The 25,348-nt window shown below is 39.5% G+C and overlaps 1 protein-coding gene across 12 annotated transcripts in view; it reads right to left on the bottom strand.

Moving 5' to 3' along the window:
- Positions 1–25,348, bottom strand: part of ARHGAP10 (Rho GTPase activating protein 10) — a 358,414-nt gene that overhangs the window by 201,533 nt on the left and 131,533 nt on the right. For 10 of the 12 annotated variants that reach the window (XR_012006112.1, XM_072773557.1, XM_072773558.1 and 7 more), the window contains 3 exons: positions 23,974–24,069; positions 23,839–23,900; positions 1,122–1,193 (listed from right to left, as the gene is read on the bottom strand). Coding sequence is in view for 11 of the 12 variants with exons in the window: in XM_072773555.1 (XP_072629656.1) it covers positions 1,122–1,193; positions 23,839–23,900; positions 23,974–24,069 (230 nt within the window). In the remaining variant the exon portion in view is untranslated. Of the gene's footprint in view, positions 1–1,121; positions 1,194–17,299; positions 17,381–23,838; positions 23,901–23,973; positions 24,070–25,348 lie in introns of all 12 variants that reach the window. The other 2 variants (XM_072773556.1, XM_072773553.1) reach the window with 2 other exon arrangements.

The following is a 25,348-nucleotide window of genomic DNA, read 5'->3' as shown; positions in this document are numbered from 1 at the left end:
AGCAAACAATCCCAGGAAGAGGACCTGGAGTTTACCCCCTCCCCGTAACCCATCTCAAAACACAGCCCTTCATTAAAAATGGTAAAATACTATGCCAAAAGGAAGCATCTAGTATTTTAACAAGTCACTTAAAGGAGAAATGATTCTATAAATAGCAACTAAAAAGCTGGCATTCCTTGAGTCCATCGGTATAGCTATAGCCATTTAAGCCACAATATTTATTTGTACAAAAGGATTTTAGTATTTTGTTTAGGAAGATAAGGAAAAAAAAAATTATCTCCCCAAGCCACGTTGGGGGAAAAATACAAATATAAAAACTCTCTTCTCTACCTAAAATTGTTGTTATTCTCTTCTGGGCCAACCCAAAAATAGTCAACACATGAATGTTACTTTTTGTCCCTAAAGAGAATGCACAAAATTCAGGAAAGGTTGGTGGAAATTATTTCTCTGGGATAATTTCAAAGCTCCATTCACAAACTTTAGAAGTTGTTAAATATATCCCAGGCTCCCTGTGGTCAAGTCACCACATTATTCCCAGAAATCCTGGCTAACTCCCATATCCCAGATCGTTGAGTGCAGGTTGTGGGTCACTCATCTTTGACGCCTCAACACCTATAACAATACTGGCACATGACAGCAGCTCAATAAATTTGTGTTCAATTGAAGGAAATTTCGTCCCAAAAACCTCACAATATTCTCTTCTTAGTTTCAATGGCATCATGGTGTAGCAGTGTTTCTAATCTTAACCCTTCACATAACACTACCCTCCTCCACAAAATTGAGGCATACAATGACATAACTGTACTCCCTACAGAGGTAAGCTGTGCCTTTTTCGTCTTTTTTGAGGGAATGGGCTGTTTGGTTAAGGAGATTTTCAAGACTCTATGTGGGAAGGTATAGCCAAAGATTACTAAAGCTTTTACTACCTGCCCAGGTGTTTTTTGTTTTGTTTACAATTTCGTAGTGCCCAAAAGGGGAAAAAAGCACATTTAAAACATAAAACAACAGATGGTTTACTCCAGCATCTCCTACAGAGCTGCCAAATGTGAACACAGTATACACTGAAGTAGCAGAGGCACCTCCATCTTCCATTTACAAGGACATGCAAATTAGGCACAAACCTTTACGGCTCCAAGTTGTTCTTTTCTGAATTTTTCCAAGGGTTTAATCAGGGTTTCAGTTACACTTAATGCCTAGAGATCAAGAATGATAACAAAAGAACACGGTATTAGGTTTCCCAAAAGGAAAAAAAAAAAAACAGTATTTCATTTCCCTCTTCCACCCCACCCAGAAATAAAATAAACAACATATTTTAACTACCTTATCTCACCCTGCCAATGCAACCATTAAATCACTTCTAAATTTATTAACACACTACATCTCCATAAATATTTTCAGGGAAGAGGAGGTGGGGCAAACTGCCAGTGAAATGTGCAGCTCTTTCTTCAGGGAAATAGCATGCGGGTTGTCTTTAAACAACAAAGCGGTCCTATCATATTCATTAACAGAACACTTCTGTTTGAGATTTTTTTCCCTCCCCCTCCTCAGAAATTTACAAGTCAATTACATTCCTTTATTAGTTATCAGACTACATTATGCAAAGAGCTAGGTTTGTGGCTGCGAGTTTAAATACATTCAATCTTACTGAAAATTCCTTGTGAGGATTTAAGGTCTATCAGCAGAGTCACTGGAGCTCACAAGAAAGTAAATACTGGGCATGCTGGCAAACAGTACAGATGGGGAAGGTCAACAGGACAGGAGCCACACACAGACTTCAACCACAACTGCACTCATTCTTATAACGGCTGATTTGGGGCTTTTCGTTTTAAGACAGAATATACAACAAACAATGTTGAAAATACAAACAAGGGACGCCTGGGTGGCTCAGTGGTTGAGAGTCTGCCTTTGGCTCAGGGCATGATCCCGGAGTACCAGGATCGGTGGAGTCCCACATCGGGCTCCCTGCATGGAGCCTGCTTCTCCCTCTGCCTGTGTCTCTGCCTCTCTTTCTCTGTGTCACTCATGAATAAGTATATAAAATCTTTAAAAAAGAAAATACAAACAAAAGGGAACAATTACCCAAGGAAAATGCACTTACTAATATGCAGGTGAGTATGGTTTTCTCACTGTTTATTTCCAGGAGATCAGAAATATCCAGAATGAAAAAAAAAAAATAAATAAATAAAAATAAAAAAAAAAATAAATAAAAAAAAAAAAAAAAAAAAGAAATATCCAGAATGGAAAAGGAAACTTCAAAATACCTTACAACAATGTGTCATTCCGCTTTAAGTTATAGAAAGTAAGTGACTTAAAAAAGGAAAGGAGGGATCCCTGGGTGGCGTAGCGGTTTGGCGCCTGCCTTTGGCCCAGGGCGCGATCCTGGAGACCCGGGATCGAATCCCACATCAGGCTCCTGGTGCATGGAGCCTGCTTCTCCCTCTGCCTATATCTCTGCCTCTCTCTCTCTCTCTCTCTGTGACTATCATAAATAAATAAAAACAATTTTTTTTAAATTAAAAAAAAAAAAAAAAGGAAAGGACTCTGGGGCACCTGGGTGGCTCAGTTGGTTAAGCATCTGCCTTCAGCCCAGGTCAAGATCTCAGGGTCCTCCTGAGTCTGGCTCAGGGCATCTGCTTCTCCCTCTCCCTCTGCCCCTCATCTCCCTCATGCTCTCTTGCTCTCTTTCATATAAGTAAATAAAATCTTTTTTAAAAATTCTTGAAAAAAGGAGGAAAGAGCTCTCTCAAACAAATAAAATCTTTTAAAAAATTTCTAAAAAAAAATAAAAGGAAAAGAAAGGATTCTGAATTTAACCAAAGGCCCCTTTGCAATGGTCTCTTACAAAGAGACCATTCATACTGAGAGGTAGGGAATCCTCAGAAAAGTGACTATACCTACTTGAGATGCCTAAAGGTTGAACTCTGCTCCCTGGACCAGAAACTAGGTTTTAGTCACTCTCACCCTGACAATTTGTCACTTAAGTTTCAAGATGCTGGGGCAACAGGGAACTAAAAGAATTAAGAGCAACAACTAGTCAAGGGAAAGGGATCATTTTCAAAATGTGTTAATTTTATCCTCTCTACATTGTTGACCATGTGACCTACCAAAATGGCAAACCAGAAAATTTTTTGTGCTAAAGAACAGAGCCAGGACAAAGCACATTCCAGGAAGCCCAATCACTCAGAACAATTTGGAATGCCTCCAGCAGATAGGAGGGGTTCCACCATACATTTTTAAAGTGATCCCAACTCCCAACACAACATCTCAAAATAATTTAAGGCATACTTCTATTAGCATCAGTGTCACTGCCCAGGCTTCCACATCTGGATTAGCCTGCTCACTGTCCTGAATACACCTACATATAAATACACATACACACACACACACACCCTCCATGTTGTCTTGAGTGGCTGGTCCACTCAAGACAAAAAGTTAACCCAGGATGACATGCTGAGAACACAGAGGCTAATAACTGTTCACAAAAGACAAGAGCAGAGATTCACAATTATGCATGAGCCCAACTTTAACCAACACACAACACTGCAATAAATGTACCAAACAGGGACTTCCCCATTCCAAGCAGCCATCTCAATAAACTTCTATTTCACGAGACAAATATTTGCTGAGTATTCAGCACCAGGGGCTGGAGACATAATTACGAACAAAATTAGTACAGTCCCTGCCCTCCTGGAACCTACTGTCTAGCATGGGAGATATAGGATACTCACATGAACACGTAAGTAAATGTGTAACTGCAAATTCTAGTAATCCCATCAAGTGGAGAAAAGTAGGGCTAAGGTGAAGAATTTATTGGAGGATTTATAAGGAAAAAAACTTCTAGGGAGACCTCCATCAAAGAAATGACATTTAAGCTCAGATCTGAAAGTTATGAAGAAAACAGGGGTGCAGAGAGCAAGGGAAATGGTTTCCAGCCTGAAATCAGCAGAGGAAAAGGCCTAAGGTAAGGAATTTGTGTTTGACAGTAACTAGCAAAAGTCCAATGTGGCTGGGGGCATAAAGAACAAAGAAGTGAATGGAAAGGGAGGAGTAAAAACCAGCAGAACAGTCAAGGCCCTGTGCACCTAGGGAGAGTTCTTTTATTTGGGGCATGATGAAAGCCACAGGAGGGTTTTAAGCAGGGCACTAATACAATGATTATTTATATCTTTTAAAGATTTCCCTGGCCTCTCTGAGAAAAAGAGATTAGAGGTGAGGAAAATTGGAAAGAGAAAGACTCGCTAGGAGGCTTCTAGAATGGCATATGCAAGAGAGGATGGGGAGGTTGGAATAAGGTCATGATAACAAAAAATAGAAAGAGGACCATTTTCAGAGATATTGTCAGGTAGACTCAAAGTACCTGGTGAGAGACTGAATGTGGGAAAAGGGGGCATTTCTAGGATCACTCCCAGATTTCTGGCATGAGCAAATGTATACGTAAGAATATTATTTACTGAAGTAGGACAATTTTGAGGAAAAGCAGCTGGAAGCAAGCACTAAGGGGCTGTGTTAAATCGGAGATTGTAGAAGACACCCAGAAGATAGTAAAACATCTAAATGCCCACATGAAGTATCCATAAAAGATGGTTCAAAATCTCTAATGTGGGAGGAGATGATCTGCTGCCCATGCATGGGTTTGGACCTGTCACAGAAGTAGTCATCCTTTCCTCCCTTGTAACAGGAAGTAAGAACACAAGGATCAGTACAAAAGGGTGTGCAGCTTTCATGAAGAGAGGCCACGGGGACTTGCTACCTGATGGTTATTTTTTCTGTGAAGTACAAGGCAAGGTTACTTATGAGAGAGTTTGGCCATGGGTGGGGGTGAGGGGCACTCAGTCAGGTAACCATCTGCCTTTGGCTCAGGTCATGATCCCGGAGTCCTTGGATGGAGACCCACATCAGGCTCTCTGCTCAGAAGAGGAAGCTGAATGGGTAAGAGGAGACTTCTGGAAGGGGATAAAATAGACCTGGCCCGAAACAGGGCATCAGAGCTCCTCAGGCAAAGAATAAGAGTAAGGGAGTGGTGGGTGGGGAGGGGTGCAATTTCAAGGCACAGAACTACAAAAGCAATTCAGTGTCACTAACACAGCTGAAGACAACAAAAATAAGCAGAAGATGCTGAAGAGATCCAATGGGCTCCATTAGCCACCAGAGTGGGACCTAGGAAATGCTCCATAAATGCTAAATATATAGGCATTCATAACACAGACATATGAAATCCTTTAGAATGCGAGCCCTGAAACACCACACTGTGGAGTAAACATTGTTCTTTACAAAAGGACCAGTCCACAGAGATTACACACGAACAATTTTAGGTCATTATTAAGAGTGTTCTTCACTTGGAGAACCAATCTGATGCAATATCTTTCTGACTCCCAAGATCTAGCACTAGTATAAGAAAAGAATATAATGGATTTCTGTCCTACTGTTTGTAGGTTAACAAGCAAATTTCCAGAATGAGAAAAGGAGTAGTTATGATGCCACTACATCCAATTTTTTCAGAAAATTTTTTGATTAAAATTTTTTTTAATTTAAAATTATCTTTTTCTTTAAAAAAATCTGTTTTGTAACTTCTGAACTGAACCTTAAGCATTTAAAACAAAGTAACAGAGTGGCTACAAAATGCTTCAGTAAGGCAATTGTTGGTTGAGCAAAGAGGATTGTTTTCCTCTTTTTCTCAAAATAGACTGGAGACTCCATGGAATCTCTCAGTTCCTTTTATAAATTTCACATTAGTATTATATAATACTTGTTAGTAATAAGTATTACTAAAATGTTCTAGTGCCAAAACAGGATTCTTCTTCTCCAGTAACAAATGAGTATCAAATCAAGGACTGCCCCTAAAACCCTGAAGTAAATTTCTGGTGATAACAGTCCCTCAATTTGAAAGAGACAGCTGAAGTAATAATACGGATAAAAGCTTTCAAATACTAGTACATTAGAAATCAATCAGGTAATTTAAAGAGAAAAAGCAAATATAGAATGTGATTTTAGAATACACATAGAAGATTGCATAACCATATTTTTCCCCATAAAACACTTGAACAGCCACAAAAAGAAGTCATAAAAAGCCATGACTAATGAGCCTTGGAAAGGATTTTGGATAGTCTTGCTTAGAAACAGGATGCATCTACATGAACGTAAAATGTGTTAATTTACTAGTTGCTTTCACTGTAGGGCAAGAGTCAGCTAACTTTTTCTATAAAAGGCTGGGTGGCAACTACTCATCTCTGCCATTTGCACAAAAGCAGTCATAAATGGTAGATAAGTGAATAAGCATAGCTAGATTCCAATAAAATCTTATTTACAAATACAGGAGGCAAGGTAGGCTTGGGCCACAGCTGGCTGAACCCTGAGAGGATAATCTCAAGTATCATGGCCAAAGACGTTCTACTTACTCTTAACCAACTGTATATATTTTTTAATATTTGTTTACCATATTTTCAGAAGACCAAAGTTTGGGATGAGAAGTTGAATGCTGAATGAGAGAAACAGTTCATGTAGCTGTCCAGCTGAAAAGAGGGATTCAAAAGTGATGCTGTAGAATTTGGCTGGGATAAGCAATCACTCAGGTTTCAACACTGAAAGGCAATTGTTCAAGTATAAAACTATCTTGACGACAATTTACGTGAATTTAATAGCATGCTTTAATAAGGGCTTTAGTCTCTAAAAATGAGTTAAATGAAGGTTCGGCATGAGTGAACAATAAACACTGAACAAGAATACCCTAAACAAGAATGAACACATATATTGGCTATGGTCAAACCAAACAATCATTCAACTGTGTCCTATAAGATCAGAACCTATCTAAGTAGTATGGATACTGAGCTTTAAGAGAGACATTTTCTAACTGGAGCAAAGCAGGAATATGCCCAGAATGCTAAAACAGTTTAGGAAGAGTAAGAAAATCAGAGGTATTCAATGGAATTGAAGAGGAAAAGAACATTTAAAGGGAACATGAAAGGTGTCCATAAATATTTAAATAGATGCTACATGAAAGAAGAAATCATTCTGATTTGCTTAGAAAAGAGAAAACCCAGGTCTAATGGTGAGAAGCTGAAGAGCAGATTCTGAGTTCGCTATCAAGAAAAGCTCAATAAGACCTGCACGGGTGCAGCTCCAGGGGCGCAGAGGTTTAGCGCCGCCTGCAGCCCGGGGTGTGATCCAGGAGACCCAGGATCAAGTCCCATGTCAGGCTCCCTGCATAGAGTCTGCTTCTCCCTCTGCCTGTGTCTCTGCCAATAAATAAATAAATAAATAAATATAATATAATATAATATAATATAATATAATATAATATAATATAATAATATAATATTAAAAAAAAAAAAGACCCGCGTGGACTGGGACGCCTGGGTGGCTCAGCCGTAGAGCATCTGCCTTCAGATCAGGGCGTGATCCCAGGATCCAGGATTGAGTCCCATATCAGGCTCCCTGCATGGAGCCTGCTTCTCCCTCTGCCTGTGTCTCTGCCTCTCTCTCTGTGTGTCTCTCATGAATAAATAAATCTTTAAAAAAGAAGATTGATATAAAAAAAAAAAAAAGAAGAAGAAGACCTGCATGGACCAGGCATGGACCAGGGAGTAGGACCTCTAACTTTTCACATCAAGTACAATCTAAATGACTGACATCTAGGGATACTCTACCAGAGGCCTGCACTGAGAGACAGCTGGCCCAGGAGACCTCTGGAGTCCTATCCAACTCTAGGATTCTACATGAGTTGAGAGAAGCAGAAATATAGGCTACATTTCTTTTTTTTTTTTTTAATTTTTTTTATTTGTTCATGAGAGACACAGAGGAAGAGAAGCAGAGACACAGGCAGAGGGAAGCAGGTTCCATGCAAGGAGCCGGATGTGGGACTCGATCCCGGGACTCCAGGATCACGCCCTGGGCCGAAGGCAGACGCTAAACCACTGAGCCACCCAGGTGTCGCTGTAGGCTACATTTCAATGCTGAAATGGCAAATCACAAAATCCATTTAAACTTCACAATTCAAGGTTAAAGAACAAGATTATTTTATAACAGCCTGGGGGATTAAAAGTATTCCAACTGGGCAAGTCTGAAATCCCTTTTGTTAGATACCTGGATGTGAAAACTTAAATGTCTACAAAGAAAAGACCCAGTAGGGTGGTATCTCTGCCTGTCTCCGCAGCTCAAGCAGTAACTGAGAAATCTGTTGACAACAGCTAACCAGCAGAGAATCAGACTCTACTCTGGAGACGAATCTCTGCTGCCACTTTAAGTTTCCCCATTTAGATCAAAGGCTAAGTTCTGATGTTCTAAATCTAAACAGAATTTGGCATGGCGCTAGAAATCCATATTCAGGTAAAAGCCAAAACTACACCCTCTAAGATCTTTAATAACTATTCTTTAAAGTCTCAATCTAGATAAAACAGTGAATAAGTACATGTGAGTACTAAACCATGCCTTTCTAATCACTCAGTACTAACAAGGATAGACTGAGCCTAATGAAACAGAAGGAATTATGTCTGTTCCCCATGGCCCTTGTTATTTTAAGCCTGGATTCCAAGTGTTCTTGACCCCAGAGGAATGCATAATCTGAGAGCAAAGGAGAATTTCCACTATTTTCTCCCATGACCTTCTGGATAATTCCCATTTCATTAGACTAAAGGGAAAACTCTACTTTTCAACTCCAATATCACGAATAACAGCAAAGAAATCATGCATCAAAGACATGTTTCTTATTTTTTTTCTTGAAACAGAACCTCAAGAAAGGAACTATTATATATATCCGAACATAAATATTTTTCCCAAAACTATCTCTCAGGAAAAAAAAGACTTAATCCTACGTAAGAATTCTCACAGTCTCCTTAAGGAGTGTGCTTTCCATTATTTTGATCAACATAGAACTGTTTGAGGCATCTTAGCCTGAAATGGCCCAAATCGCAACTTGTTTCAGATGCTGCAGATCACAAAGAAGTCTAGGTTACAAAAGCAAGAGGAAGCTAAGAAATTGGAGAAAACCTCAAATTGTGTTTGGTGCTTTTATAAATATCACTTTGAAAGAAACAAGGTAACTGATTAAGTGATGAAAATGTATCTGTATTATAAAATTTGTATGAGGCTGTCCAAATGTTTGCAAATGAATACAGTACTTCAAGATAAGATATCCAAGGAAAGCATCAGAAAGAGATTTTTAAAAGGAGCCATATCTCAAAGAACTCAGACAGATGCGGCCATGAAATACTCTGGAAAGCTGTGCTGAAAAATTCAGAGTGTGTCAGAGATAAATATACTAACATAAAAGGGGTCAAGACTTAGAATAACTTTTTATGAAATAAGTGGAGGGGGGATTTCTAAAGTATACATCAATAATTTGATTTTACAATACAGCCACATATTTAATCAACTAGATGAAAGTAGGCATGTGATTATCTAGTAGACATACCCACACATACCTACAGGTGTGTACATTCAAGCCATCCCAAAATATCTTTGCTTAATTTTCTCATACGAAAACAGTGTTGCCATACAATCAGGCATAAACATTACAGGTAGAGCATATCTGCCCTTTGGGATACACACTTTAAAATATCTTCCTACGTTTGAGAATTCTCCTACCAAATGAGGCAGAGCCCACCTTCCACTATAAAAGCTGGAAATGACTGACTGACACTTGTTTTTCCAGCCACCTCATAAAGAGGTAGTGAGACCTGGCCAGAATTCCACTAATGAGATATGCCACCCCCAGACGTGGATTCAGAAGCTAGGTCTTCAGGAAACTATGAACCAGAGATTCCAGTGGGTGGTAGCAAATCGTTTCCACCACCAGGGGCAGCGGTGCTGCTGGTACGTGCTGTGCTGTGTCCACGCAGTAGCGATGGTGGTACTGACTTCTCCAAACAAAGCTCTGCAAGTGGAACTCTGGGCATGATCCCTGGTTCCCAGAACCAGATAAAGATACTGCAAGCTATCAAATACTCTTTAAATGCACTCTCTTTCTGTTCAGAATTCTTAGACCTTGCAACTGAGAATCTAGACTAACACAGGATTAACAGTTTGTTTAAACTGCAGAACTTTAGGGGCACTTTGGTGGCTCAGTGGTTGAGCGTCTGTCTGCCTTTGGCTCAGGTCCTGATCCCAGAGTCCTGGGATCGAGTCCTGCACTGGGCTCCCTGCAGGGAGCCTGCTTCTCCCTCTGCCTATGTCTCTGCCTCTGTGTGTGTGTGTGTGTGTGTGTGTGTGTGTGTGTCATGAATAAAAAATAAAATCTTTAAAAAAAAAAAAAACTTTAAACAGTCTTGTCAAAATGCTTTCAGTACTATCCATCTCAATTCCTAAACAAGTTTTTTTTTCTCCTGATTAAATCAAATCGGTTTTTGATTAATTAGATTACTCCTCATCTACACTCATCCTTTACAATCTCTCTTTTTCCCCAATCTAGCCACTCTCCCTGGACTGTGCCCTTCCCCCATCAACCTAGACTCAGGTCCTAACAGGAAAATTAAAATGCACCCATTTTAAAATTAAAGTCCTCCCATTTTTAATAGCTAAAATAATGAGAGAAAGAAGTCAAAAGACTGATGCTGAGAATACATGAAAACATTTAACTGGTTATGTTAAAAGCATCCTGCCACAGTGATAAGTAAGAAGCCAACACTATCTCTTTTGCGTTCAGCCCTAACCAGTTCTGTTTTTAGACTATAGAAAAAACAATTATTTTTTGTTATCTGAGTATTTTCAACCTTAAAAAAGGAATAATGTGGGGCGCCTGGGTGGCTCAGTCGGTTAAGTGTCTGCCTTTGGCTCAGGTCATGATAAGCACACTGGACTCTGCTCAGCGGGAAGGCTGCCTCTCCCTCTCCCTCTGCCACTCCCACTGCTTGTTATCCTTTCTCTCTCAAATAAATTAAATCTTAAAAAAAAAAAAAAGGAATAATGCTTGCTCTCTCTACCTACTCAACACAAATCAAATAAAAAAAAAGGAAGGGAATGCCATACTAGAAGTAATTTTAACTTCCAAATAAATCCCTGGATATTATTTTATTTGTCAGCACAGCTCAAGCTAAGCTAATCCTTCTGGTAGAAAAAATTATTGTAAAAACAAAATTAAATTTTAGAGCAGTAATAGCTCAAACTTTCCAGCTAAAAACTGGTGAGAATCTTAATGAATTCATATACAAAGGTCTAACTGGGACATAGATACAGAGGTGTTGTTAATTCTATAGAGTTTAAACCTGAAAATTAAGAGCCAATTGATATGAAACAGTTTCTTGAATATCTGATTCTTTCAGAACACAGCAGTCCCATTTAACAGGCTAGAAATTATAATTAGTAAAATATACATCCTAATGTCACCAGATAGCCACCACACTTTTGCTTTCTTCTGAAAGTCCAAGAATAAAACGTCCCCAGTGAGGAGTTTTTGTCAACTTTCATTCCTGAACTCTCAACAGAGCCTAACAAAACAAGAGGATTTGAGCTGAAGTTCTGACAATTTCTTCTCTCTAGTTTAATTCCCTAAATATTAGGTCATAAACTGGCTCTCAAAAAAAAAATTTTAAAAAGTCCCTGACTCACAAAAGTTTAAGCTTCCTTTAATGTCTATTTTCTACAAACAGATATCTTAGCATTTATTTGAAGGGGGAAAAAAAGAAGCTTGCATCAATTTTGAAGGCCATTGGTTAAAGGTAGTAATTTTACTCCAATTTTTTAAATCAGACTCTACGAATAAAGATTTTTTTTAGTTATTCTTTGGAAAAACTGGAAAAAGAATCTTCAAACAAAGATTGGATATAGTAGGAATAAATTAACCTAATAAGGATATTAAGTAAGAGGTTTAACCTTGATCTTCTTTCCCTCTGTGCATGAGGGACAATAAGGATCTAGCTCCTACTTTTTTTAAAGTAAACACCCAGGCAAAACATTACGAGAAGGAATAAAACTCCACAAAGGTGAAAGAGGAGCCTGAGAGAAAGCTGCAAAAGTATCACAAGAAAATCTGAAATTTTACTTTTTACCTTTAAATAAGAGAAAATTTTAATTTTTTTTTGAAAATTTTAATTTCTGAAGTGAATGGTGTGAGTCAGTAGCATAGCTACTAATGGAACCTCATCAATCAGGCAATAAGTGGTTGATCAAGAAAATATGAGACAGAGAGAGGGGGGTGGAGAGACCTGGTCAGAAAAGAACATCTATACCTTTGGTTGATGGCAAAGACACTAATCTCCAGCCCTTCTGTGCCTTGGCTTATCTGAGTGGCTGAGAGAGAAAAGGAGGGTGTGGGACAGAAAGGCTCTCATTCTCGACTACACAGCCAGCAGCTTGAGGACCTCATCCTGACAAGGGCCTAAGACCTTACTGCATCCTCAGGTGCTAGAAACTGCCCAGCAACTAACAGGCATTCAAAAATACTTATTTTATGAATGAGGTAGGATTCTCCTACAAAGTTAGCTAATGTAAAAAATATAATTTCTATATAAATTCAACATTCCCTGCTGATAGTGGTAATAGTAACCATGAATGCCTATGAGAAGTCTCCTGTACACATCATCTTCATTCAAAACAGTCTCTTTCTGTATTATACTGGGTCCTCTAAGAAGCAGACACCATGACAAGATCAGAAATGCCAGAAATTTATTAGGAAAAATGCCCATGAGGACATGGAGAGGGAGCCGGGGAGGCTAGAAGAGCTGTAAGACAGCAATGCAGGTCTAACCCCCGGGGAAGGAGATAGGGAGGAAAGGAAGGTGAGAAGGTTGAGTAGACACGCGTTTGACTACAAGGCAGTTCTAGGAAAAGTTCAGCAAGGACATCGGGGACTCTGTGAGCCAAGGCTGCCTGTCAGAGGACTCTAGAGTCCCCAGGAATGAGCTGCTTTAGCACCCCTGCTGTCTCAGTCACTGGCTGGGGGCAGCCTGTAGGAGGCATGGCCTTCACTCTAATGCAGTGATAGAACCATATAGCAGCCGGGCCCAATGGTCCATTCTACTCCCTGCAGTGGGAGATCTGAGAGGTGCCTGACTGCCACTGCTAGCAAAGTCCATATTCTTTCCACTACTATCATGGCCACTGGTATACCTCTGGACCTCTAGTAATCCCCACCACCACTAAAGTTCTGTATTTCATTCAATCTAACATGCCACTAATAATAAGACACTCCAGGGGCATCTAGTTGGCACCTAGCTGGTTAAGTGTCCAACTCTTGATTTTGGCTGAGGTCATGATCTCAGGGTTGTGAAATTGAGCCCCATGTTGGGCTCTACATTGGGCATGGAGTCTGCTTAAGATTCTCTCTTTTCTTGTCCCTCTGCACCTCCCCCCACTCACATACACTTTCTCGAAGAAGAACAAGAAGAACAAGAACAAGAACAAGAACAAGAACAAGAAGAAGACACATTTCACTCTTTTATATATTGCTAATAAAATCTTGATTTAAACTTAATACTTAGAACTTTCACACTTATTAAAAAGCTCTTTGACAGATTTTTATTATGTATCCCTCCTGTGCATACATAAATAACATTGAAAATATTTCTAAAACTTCTTCAGAGTCCAGCTCTTATCAATCACTTTTCATCTCAGCCACCAGTATCTAGTTTTGTCCACATATTTTTTTCCTCCTCTGTGTCATCAAGAATATTGGAGATGTACCAATATTTAAGGGGTGCTCCACTGGGCAGCCCAGGTGGCTCAGCGGTTTAGCGCTGCCTTCAGCCCAGGGCGTGATCCTGGAGACCCGGGATTGGGATCAAGTCCCACATTGGGCTCCCTGCATGGAGCCTGCTTCTCGCTCTGCCTGTGTCTCTGCCTCTCTCTCTACCTGTGTCTTTCATGAATAAATAAATAAAATATTTTTAAAAAGGGGGTGCTCCACTTTGTTACCTAGGATCTTCTTCCAAGGTGATACACCCACTCTTTAGGTATTTATTGATGCTGGCACTTCTTGGATCTACTAGAAGGCCTCAAAGACAGGTTTTCAAACATCCAGCAGTATTCATATAGTGAATTATATGAATATCATTCCTTAGGTGGGTAAATGGTTTGTTGACTGAAATGTTGGGGGACTACACATGTCCAATCAGGCCCGGAGAAATAAAAAAATTCACATTTCTTCAAGACTGCCACCTTGTAGATGACAGCTATAAGGATACATTTCCATTTAACCCATGTTCAAAGGTGGAAGAAAGGTTGATAAAATCTTACAAGGAGCTAAAGGCAAAGAATAATGTCCTTAGGCTACCAGGAGATAGAAGATTGTCTTTTTTTTTTTTTTTTTTTTGAGATTTTATTTACTTATTCATGAGAGACACAGAGAGAGAAAGAGAGGCAGAGACACAGGCAGAGGGAGAAGCAGGCTCCACGCAGGGAGCCCAACATGGGACTCAATCCCAGGTCTCCAGGATCACACCCTGGGCTGAAGGCAGCACTAAACCACTGAGCCACCAGGGCTGCCCAGAAGATTGTCTTTTCATTACTACCACCAACTTACTTGGTGAAGCGATGTGGATCAAAATCACTCCATCTCACTGAGTTCCAGTTTCCCCTCTTTTTTTGGTTTCAGTAATTGTTAAAAGTTTCCCTAAGTTCTCTCTCAGTTCTTTGTTTTAGGAGCCAAGGGCATATCTTTGAATACTTCGTGACTGGATCAGACAAAAATATTTTTCTCATGAAACTGTAGATTCAGCTAAACTTAATTCCCACTAATGGAACCACACCTCTGGAGGTGATGTGAAAGGGAGTCCGTCTGTCCGCTCTTTCATGACAGTAATAACTGGTTTATCAGAAGAGTCGATTCCTCAGAAACAGAGAACAAGCCCAAGGACATGAAATATAGGAAACATCAGTTTCAGCAGGGAAGTAGAATCTGATGATGACAAGTCTTCAAGACCACAGATGACTATGAGTCACCAAGGGAGGACACTGAGTCATGAGCAAGCCTTCCACAGAAGGGCCCACCAAGGAGCCCAATTCTCTCGCCTAAAATATCCTCAACTCACTTTTTTTTTTTTTTTTAATTTATTCATGAGAGACACACAGAGAGAGAGAGGCAGAGACACAGGCAGAGGGACAAGCAGGCTCCATGCAAGGAGCCTGACGTGGGACTCGATCTGGGGTCTCCAGGATCACACCCTGGGCTGAAGGCGGCGCTAAACCACTGAGCCACCAGGGCTGCCCCTCACTCATTTTAGAATTCTGATTTGAGTTAGTCCAGACTGTAACCTCTATTGGATTCTAGGTCAGTAAAAATCCAACTTGCAAAAGATACTCTCCTAGCAAACAGGTTTCACAGTGACTTCTGCATCTGACTGACTTATAGTGAGTTTACAAGGGGGAAAAGGGATTTATATGAAAAAAATGATGTTGTCAAATTGTAAGAGTCAGTTCCAAGGAGGAAAATTCTTCATAAAGTTAGGTCACTGACAACTTTTAAACTAAACTGAGAAACTGTTTTCACAAATAAGTTCAAGATGGGTCTTTCCCCATCTGAATGCACTTTCCAAGAGAACTTCACACAAAATAATGTCACTTTATTGTAAAAGAACTGATTAAAACAGGCTTCATATATATAAAAATATAATTTTTTTAAAGATTCTATTTATTTATTCATGAGAGACACAGAGAGAGAGACAGAGACAAAGGCAGAGGGAGAAGCAGGCTCCATGTAGGGAGCCCGATGTGGGACTCAATCCCCACTCTCTAGGATCACACTGTGGGCCGAAGGTGGTGCTAAACCGCTGAACCAGCCAGGCTGCCCTAAAATATAATATTTATAATATTATAATATTATAATTATATTATATTATAATAATATAATATTTATAATAAGATGAAACTAAAGGCACAATCTTTCTAATGGCATGTGATCCCTTAGGTACTTATCACATTACAAGAACTCATCAGTAATGCTAAGCACAAATTAAGTAACACTAAAATTCCTAACAGCAGAAACCCATTCTATGAAAATAAACTAGGTATAGTTCAAAATCCTTTGGAAATGACAGATGAAAGCTTAGTTTTTAAAGTCCATTTTAACCTCCTGGTAAATAAAGTCCTTAAAAATCAATTTACAGCGTTTCCAACTTTCAGACATCTCTAGGTCCAAAGTTAGGACCTGGAGGTTTCACTGGCACCCTAGGCCAGGATTCCAATTTAAGCATGCTTCACAATAACCTGGAGGGTTTATTAAAATACACACTGATGGGCTGCACCCCCAGAATTTCTGATTCAGTAGCTCTAGGGTAGAGCCCAAGAGAGCATTTCTAGCATGTTCCCAGGTGATGCTGATGCTACCAGACCAAAGACCAAGCCTTGAGAACCACTGCCCTAGAGTGTACTAAAGAAAGAACTGCAAGAAAATTTCTCCCAAAACATAAAGGATATTTAGTTCATTTTAAGCAACATACATCATCTTAACATTATGAAATACTTTTGAAAAAAAAAAGGAAGTTTGGAGTAAAAATCAGTATCAAAAACCCCAAAAGATAAATAACTACATGATTCTGTAAGATACTTGAAACAATGAAAAAATAACGAGAAAGGAGTGAAACAAATAGGCAAGTGTTAAGAAAACACCCATCCTATCTGGCCCAGAACCATCTAAACTGTTAACAAAAAGCCTTTGGTACTGAAAAGCCCAGTATCTTCTTTCTTGGGGCATGAGCTCAAGGGAAATCACCCAGAAAGTGTTCCCTACCCCAGTGTTTTCACAAGAGTAAAATCTATGGAAGATAAAAAAAAAAGAAGATCTCAAAAGCCTAAAGAGTATGTTAAAAAAAAAAACTGATTAAAATATATTTGATATACCATAAAAATGTTATTACAGTAAGATGAAACTAAAGGCACAATCTTCCCAATGGCATGTAATGCCTTGGATACTTATCACATTTCAAGAACTCATAAATAATGCTAAACACAAATTAAGAAACACTGGAATTCCTAACAGCAGAACAGGGTCATCTTGCTCAAGCAGGGAAAGGGATGTGGCTGGTAGATAAGATGCTGTTGGCATCTCGCCCTGCTCGGCAGTCCAGTGGGCCCCCAGCACCTCGGCATGAGAGGCAAGTGCCTACTATGTACCATCTGGCAAGCTCTACCTTCTCTCTCCAGACATTCCCTCTTCCCTGAAGATTTCCTCAGCCCCTGGGCCTTACACAACTGTCCTGATTTCCTATAATCCCTAGAAACTGAGCAGTAACATTTAGGAAAAGTACAGAAACATAAAGTTACGATAAAACAACACATGTAGACAAGTAAATACAATATGAAGGGCTTTTAAAAGAACATTATAAACGCAACAGCAGTATTTCAAAAGTCCTTAAATTCTTGGACAGCTGCCCACCTCAGAGAAGAACACCATGTCCTGCCATGCCAGAGAGAGCATCTCCAGAATTCTGGCAGTGAAATATCACATAGTACTTGCCTGGGAGAAGATACACAGAAGTGAGCTCAGCAATTCTGGCCACAAACAGCACCCAGCTCCCCAACACGACTTACTTTCACAGTCAAGGCTGGCAAAATAATCAGTAAGAACTGCTCACTTGAAAACAACTACCCCCTGGAGGCACCTGGGTGGCTCAGTGGTTAAGTATTAGCCTTTGGCTCAGGTCGTGATCCCAGGGTCCTGGGATATGGTACCACATGGGGCTCTCTGCGGGGGGCCTGCTTCTCCCTCTGCCTATGTCTCTGCCTCTCTCTCTGTCTCTCATGAATAAATAAAATCTTTTAAAAAGAAGAGAAGAAAAGAAAAAAGAAAAGAGAACTACCCTGAAAAAGTCAATATTGGCCTTTCAAAGGGCATGATACATCCATGCACAGAAATTGGACTCCAGTGCAGGTGTTGGGGGGGAAACACTTTGAGACTTCCTGACTAGCCTTCTTTCCAGTTCCCTCCCCAACAATTGGCTTTAAGAGCTACTGAGACAGACACTGATGGGAAATATGCAAACAGATCCCTCCCTCTTTCCAAAATTCTATCATTTTTCCTCATAGGGAAGAAACTAGTGCTTCACTTCTATCTTTCCTTACTTGGATAACTCTGATTCATCTGTCAACTCAGGTCTGAAATGATGTCTCCAACATCATTTCAACATGCCCTCCCTGAATTCCCTAAGAACTCTGTTACCACAAAGCATGCTTTGGGCAATTTCTCCCAATGGACGGCTAATTATGCAAAGGCAGGAACTATGCCTTTGTCTTTAAAGCACCTGGCATAGTGTTTGGCATGTAATAGACACACACACAGCATTTGCTGAACTATTTATATCTAAGCCTGTTGAAGTACACAGATCAGTCATGTGTGTGTATATATACACCTGGAGCTCAAAACCAAAGAAGAACTTGTTCCTTATTGTTGAGCTTCCAGTCTGAAGACATTCTTAAAGCCCAGTTTCCTATTTTAACATTCATTTAAGAAATGGAAAGCTTTCAGGGTGCCTGAGTGGCTCAGTCAGTTAAGGATCTGCCTCCAGCTTGTTCTCTTTCTCAAGTAAATAAATAAAATCGAAAGGAAAGGAAAGGAAAGGAAAGGAAAGGAAAGGAAAGGAAAGGAAAGGAAAGGAAAGGAAAGGAAAGGAAAGGAAAGGAAAAAGGAAGGAAAGAAAGGAAAGGAAAGGAAAGGAAAGGAAAGGAAAGGAAAGGAAAGGAAAGGAAAGGAAAGGAAAGGAAAAAGGAAAGGAAAAAGGAAGGAAAGAAAGGAAAGGAAAGGAAAGGAAAGGAAAGGAAAGGAAAGGAAAGGAAAGGAAAAAGGAAGGAAAGAAAGGAAAGGAAAGGAAAGGAAAGGAAAGGAAAGGAAAGGAAAGGAAAGGAAGGGAAGGGAAGGGAAGGGAAGGGAAGGGAAGGGAAGGGAAGGGAAGGGAAGGGAAGGGAAGGGAAGGGAAGGGAAGGGAGGGAGGAGGGAGGGAGGGAAAGCTTTTTAAGTTTTTTTTTTTTTTTTAGCTTTTTAAGTTTTTTGACATTGGTCTTTGCCTTCTGAAACAGATTAAAATTTTTTTCACAGTTTAATGACTGAGTCTTAATGATGAATATCTATATGACGCAACATAATTTAATTTAGGACTTCAGAAAACACTAATTGTTTTTGGTTTTGTTTTTAAAGTAGGCTCCATGCCTAGCATGGAACCCAATGTGGGGCCTGAACTCACTACCCTGAAACCAAGACCTGAGCTGAGATCAAGAGTCAGACACTTAACCAATTGAGCCATCCAGGTGCCCCAATTGCTTTTTTTTTTTTATTTAAATTCAATTAGCCAATAGTACATACTTAGTTTCAGATATAGTGTTCAATAATTTATCAGTTGAGTATAACACCTTTTAAAGATTAAGCGACTCCTAAGATTTTGTTAAATTCCTGGAACCAACTTTAGAATATTTCTACCTCTATTTTATAATTGTCGTTTTGCATTCCCTTTTTAGTATGTGGCTCTGCAATGTATGTTTTTCATTATGTTACATAAAGATGATAAGGGGTTACTTTAATGATAATACTGATAACCATAGTACTCTTATTTTTTTTAAGTAGCCTCCACACCCAGCATGGAGCCTAACATGGGGCTTAAACTCACGATCCCAGAGATTAAGACCTGAGCTGATATCAAGGGTCTGACACCTAACCAAATGAGCCACCCAGGCACCCCAATGTGTAATAATTTCAAGTAAAACAAGAGTTTTTAAAAGTTCCCAGAATGCACTGGCTCCCATTTTAGCTACTTAAAACCTCCTTCATCTCTTTGTCACGTGTTAGGGATGTATGAACTTGTTAAGCCATATAAAAGGCCCTCCTCTGTGTCTCTGCTCCACAAACTCCAGCTCAAATACAACTCCTTCCACAAAGTCCTTCCTAACAAGTAAAGATTTAGCTGCTTCGCACTTCATGCAACTCCACCTATACCTGTGTTATTACACTTAGTAGAATATATATATTTTTAAGGATGCATTTATTTTAGAAAGAGAGAGAGAGCGAGCAAGCATGGGAAAGAGGGACAGAGGGAGGGAGAGAAAGTCTTAAGCAGATTTCGCATTGAAAGCAGAACCTGATGCAGGGCTCAATCTCAGGACCCTGAGGCCACAACCTAAGCAGAAACCAAGAGTCCTCAGATGCTTAACCTGCTGAATCACCCAGGTGCCCCTTAGCAGAATACATTTTAATTCACTTTTTTACCACTTATTCTCCAGGGCCATACTGAGCACTTCCTAAGAGAGGTATCTTTTCTTCTTCAAAAGTTTAAGGTTAGTGCCTAATAAAGCATCAAAGTTTTCTTTATTAAGTATTCTAAACTATTTAAAACAAAACAAAGGTAGCCATTATTCTATGCAATTTTCGTAGTTAAAATAAGTAACCCCTGATCAAGATTAGACAGAAACACTGAAAAAACATTAATATGGGTTAAATACCAAACATTTTCACTTCTATTATTTTGTTATTTTATTATTATAACTCATAACTCAGGAAGAAGTACTATTTTTTAAAAAATATTTTATTTATTTATTCATGAGAGACACATAGAGAGAGGCAGAGACACAGGCAGAGGGAGAAGCAGGCTCCATACAGGGAGCTCGATGTGAGACTTGATCCCAGGACTCCAGGATCATGCCCCAGGCCAAAGGCAGATGCTCAACCACTGAGCCACCCAAGCATACCAAGAAGTACTATTTTAAAGGTCCTTTAAAGCAAATAGGAAAGTATCAGGAATTCTTATTGATGGAAAAAAGGAAAAAGAAAAACCTACAGGTTAAAAAGGACTTAGAAATTTACCAATCAAGGGGTACCTGGGTGGTTAAGCATCTGCCTTTGGCTCAGGTCATGAGCTGAGGGTCCTGGAATCGAGCCCCTCTCCCTCTGCCCTTCCCCCCCCTACTCACACATGGTCTCTCTCTCTCAAATCAATCAATAAATAAAATCTTTTAAAAAAGAATTGAATGCAACATGTTTGGATACAGATTCAAATAAAGAACTGTTTAAATGAGTATCAGATTATTTTGAATATAGCCTAATTCTTTGTAATATTAAGAAACAGTACTACTTGGGACACCTGAGTGGCTCAGTGGTTGAGTATCTGCCTTTGGCTTAGGTCATGATCTGAGGGTCCTAGGATCAAGTCCCACATCCGGCTCCTTGTGGGGAGCTTCCTTTTCCCTCTGCCTGTGTCTCTGCCTTTGTCTATATGCCTCTGCCTCTCTCATGAATAAATAAATAAAATCTTTTAAAAGAAAGAAATTACTAATTGCTTGTCTTTAAGTATGTCAAGGATGCTACAGATCAAAAAGAGAGTTACCTTTTACAGCTCTGTAGTAGGGTATTTATAGATGAAACAATACGAGAATGGGCTGTCAAACTAATTGGAGTAGGGAGTGAGAAGTACAGAGAAACAAGATTGGCTGTGTGGCAACCAATTAAAGCTGGATACTGAGTACACATAGTTTAATTATTTTTCTCTCTACTCTTCATACACACTCAAAATTTTTCAAACTAAAAAGTTTAAGAAACAAAATAGCATTAGATATCCCTTTAATTCTATGGTTGGTCATAGCCACTCCCTCCCACTTCGACCCCAAACTGCTTTCTGTCTTTGGACAGTTTCCTGCTATGCAGCAGGAGTTGCTATTCCCACAAATGGGTTGTAACATACTGTCCCATTCCTCCCTGAGGTTCATGACCTTATACAGACAACATCCTATTCCTACTTCTACCCTGTACTGGAAACTCAGCCCCACCAAACTCAGCACCACCCTCAGGGTAAAAGACCCTGAAGATTAAGTCAAGATGCCAGCTACTAATAGCTCTGAGAACCACACTATCTCTATCATCAGATAGCCTGGAGCTAAGACCATGTTCATTTTTTTACCTAGTCAGTTCATCTCAAGGAACATGGAATGCAAACAGAACATCAAGATAGTAAGTAGTCACACAGTATTTCAGTGGAGCTAAAATCCAGCACCAGTCTGCCCAGAACCCTCTTCCTCAAAATGCCAAGATGTCTCACATAGTTCTCAGCAGTAAAGACCTCTACTCACCATCTCAATAGCACCCTTCGCTACTCTCTGACTCTGGCTACTAAACATACCTTATTTTATTTTGTAGGACCTATCACTGCCTGACCTATATCATATGTTTATTTATCATCTCCCCTTCCTAGAACACAACTTCCATGAGGGACCTTGCTTGGTTTGCCTCTGTGTGCTCAGATTCTAAACAGTACCTAGAACACACAATAAGATCAAATGTGTATTTGCTGAATGCTCAGGATCCCAGAAGCACAACTAAATATCAAAGAGGTCCACGAAACAGAAATCCCACCACTGCCACCACCCAAGAGATTACAGTAACATCCAGGAAGCTGGCCAAAATGGTTGGAGCTTCAGAGTGCCCGGTTCTGGCTCTACCTCTCAACTGCTATGTGATCTTGGGCAAGGAACTATCCCTCAGTTTCAATTGTAAAATGGGAGCCAGTAACAGAATCTATATCGGTTGACTCGAGAATTAGATGAAATATTAGACTAACAACTTAAAATAGTACCAGTCACAGAGTGACACCTACCTTAGCTATCATGATCTATTATTATTATTATTGTTATTATTATTATTATTATTATTATTATTATTATTATTATTACTGGTATAACAACATCTGAACCTACTTGTACACTTAGACTTTAGCATAATTCTAGGTGGTACTCATTCTCAAGGACATAGAAAAAATAGTTTTGTCAGTTTTGTAAAGCCTGTAAAAACTGCTGAGAATAGATAGTATATAATAACCTGGGGGCAATTCTACTGTAAATCTTTGTTGAATGAATGAATAACAGACATTAAGAGGGAAGCTTTTAAGAAAGGTGAGAAAATATTACTCAATTCACTCAAAATCCATTGCTGAGTATTTGTTAAATAAAATCATCCCCTCAATACACCCAGCATAGCATGAGGCATGTGGAAAGCAGCCATTACCATTACTGTTGTGATCACAAATCTCAAGGCAAAGTGAGATTCTAAAGGCTTCCAAGGCCCAAAGTCTCCCCTTCACAACCTCAAAACCTTCAGAAGTATGAGTCAGGCTCTCACATTGCTCTGTTGTCCCTCTACCACTACATTAGCTTTTCTGCCTTTATCTTCGGTACATTAATGTTCTGAGACTCAATTTAAACGAAAATGCTCTACTGCTAACAAAAATCTAGAAAGCACTGCTATAGTTCAACCCACTATTGTGTGAAAGAAACAGGGCCTTGGGACACCTGGGTGGCTCAGTGGTTGAGCATCTGCCTTTGGCTCAGGGTGTGATCCTGGGATCCGGGATTGAGTCCTACATCAATCAGGCTCCTTGCGAGGAGCCTGCTTCTCCCTCTGCCTGTGTCTCTGCCTCTCTCTCTCTGTGTGTCTCTCATGAATAAATGACTAAAATGTTTAAAAAAAAAAAAAAAAAACACAGAAGGAGAAGGAGAAAAAAGAAACAGGGCCTTGGTCCAGAGGTCCAGCAACTTGTCCAAGATCTTACCGTAGTCAGCACCACTGTGGAACTAGACACCTAGATTCCTGAAACCTTATCCACTACTAAGCATTACTTCATCTGCAGATAAATGCATCAAAACTTCTACCAGAGGGGTGCCTGAGTGGCTCAGTCGATTAAGCATCTGACTTGACTTCAGCTCTGGTCATAATCTCAGGGCCCTGGGATTGAGCCCCCACATCAGGCTCCACACTCAGCAGGGAGTTCTGTTTCTCCCTTTGCCCCTCCCCACTACTCTCTCAAAAAAAAAAAAGAAAAAAAAAAAATATATATATATATATATAAAATCTTTAAAAAAGAAAAAACTCTACCAAAACCATCTTCAAAACACAGATTTTCCCTGCTTAAAGTTGAACTTACTAATTTACATTCCACAACTCACCATAATTTCTCTCTGTTCTTCCAGATTCTTCAAAAAATTAGAAAATTCACGTAAGGAAGCATCTACAAAGAGAAAGGTATGATTACTTAGTAGCCAAAGCGAAGGAAGGCAAATCAAAACGTCACCTTTACATACCTATGCAGCGTTCGTCATCTGTCTCTGCATCACCGATAAACTCAAATTTAAAATCTCTGAGTGAATGTGCAAACTTCCTCTGGGCTGCTGAAAGACCTAGAAAGAATGATTTAATGATTACCTGATGCTTTAAGTCCAGGCTTAGAAGAAATGTATTCCTCCTAAGGTTGCTAGAGCTGTAGTGCTCCCCACTCAATTTATGAGAAAGCACAACCCAACTCCTTTGCCAAGGGGTCCACTGCCCTCAACTTGGCCCTCTCTGGGATGCTTCTGTCTTCGCTTCTATACTCTGGCACAGAACAGGTGCTGAAGAAATGTTTACTCCCTCCCCCACCATCTTCCTCAGAGATGTGACTACCTCACATTGTTCCCATTCCCCAAAGATCTTTCCCTTTCTCTGCTCACTCAGGTCAGAACTTGCCCAATTCAAAAGTTCACACTATGATTAGGAAACACACACACATGATGTTATCTCCCAGGACTGGATGAGAACTGGCTAGATGCCAAGGTTTCAAATATAAAAGTATCAAAGCTCAAAGTCAGCCAATCAGATGCCCTTAACTGACTGGCAAACTCCAGCCAGAGAAACCCAGAAGGATCAAAGAGTTTTCATAGAAAACAGCAGCATGGAGGTAACTAAAAGACAAGCTTAAATGGTAGAAAGAATTCATTCTGCAAAAGACTTATAGGTTCTCGTTTTTTTTTTTACTGCAGATTAATAGAAAATAGCAGAAAACTACATTATAGTTTCATTTACCATAGCCAAGACATGGAAGCAGCCTTAATGTACATAGATACATAGATAGCTGAGTGAATAAAGATGTGATTTATATGTACAATAGAATATTACTCAGCCAAAAAAATTAATTAATTGATTAATTTTTTAAAAAAAGAATATTACTCAGCCATAAAAAAATGAAATCTTGCCATTTGCAAGAGAGGGACTTAGAGGGCATTACGTTAAGTGAAGTAAGTCAGAGAAAGACAAACACCACATGATATTATTTATATGTGGAATCTAAAAAGAAATCAAACAAAAAAACAAAACAAAATGACTCACAGATACAGAGAACCACTGATGGTTGCCTGAGGGTAAGGGGATAGGGAGGATGGATGAAATAGGTGAAAGGAATTGAGAGATGCAATCTTCCAATTATAAAATAAATAGACACAGGAATGTATAGCATAAGGAATATAGTCAGTAATATTGTAATCACTTTGGTGACAGATGGTAACTAGACTTATTGTGGCATGGCAATCATATCATAGTGTATATAAATATTGAATCACTATGTTGATACTAATACAATTATTCCTCAATAAAAATTTAAAGAGAAGTATATACAAAGATAGAAAGAAAAAAATAATAATGGAA

This window comes from Canis lupus, chromosome 13 (genome assembly GCF_048164855.1).
Source record: "Canis lupus baileyi chromosome 13, mCanLup2.hap1, whole genome shotgun sequence".
Classification (NCBI taxonomy): domain Eukaryota; kingdom Metazoa; phylum Chordata; class Mammalia; order Carnivora; family Canidae; genus Canis; species Canis lupus.
The sequence above is the reverse complement of the archived record's forward strand: the minus strand, read 5'-3'. Positions and strand labels throughout refer to the sequence as shown.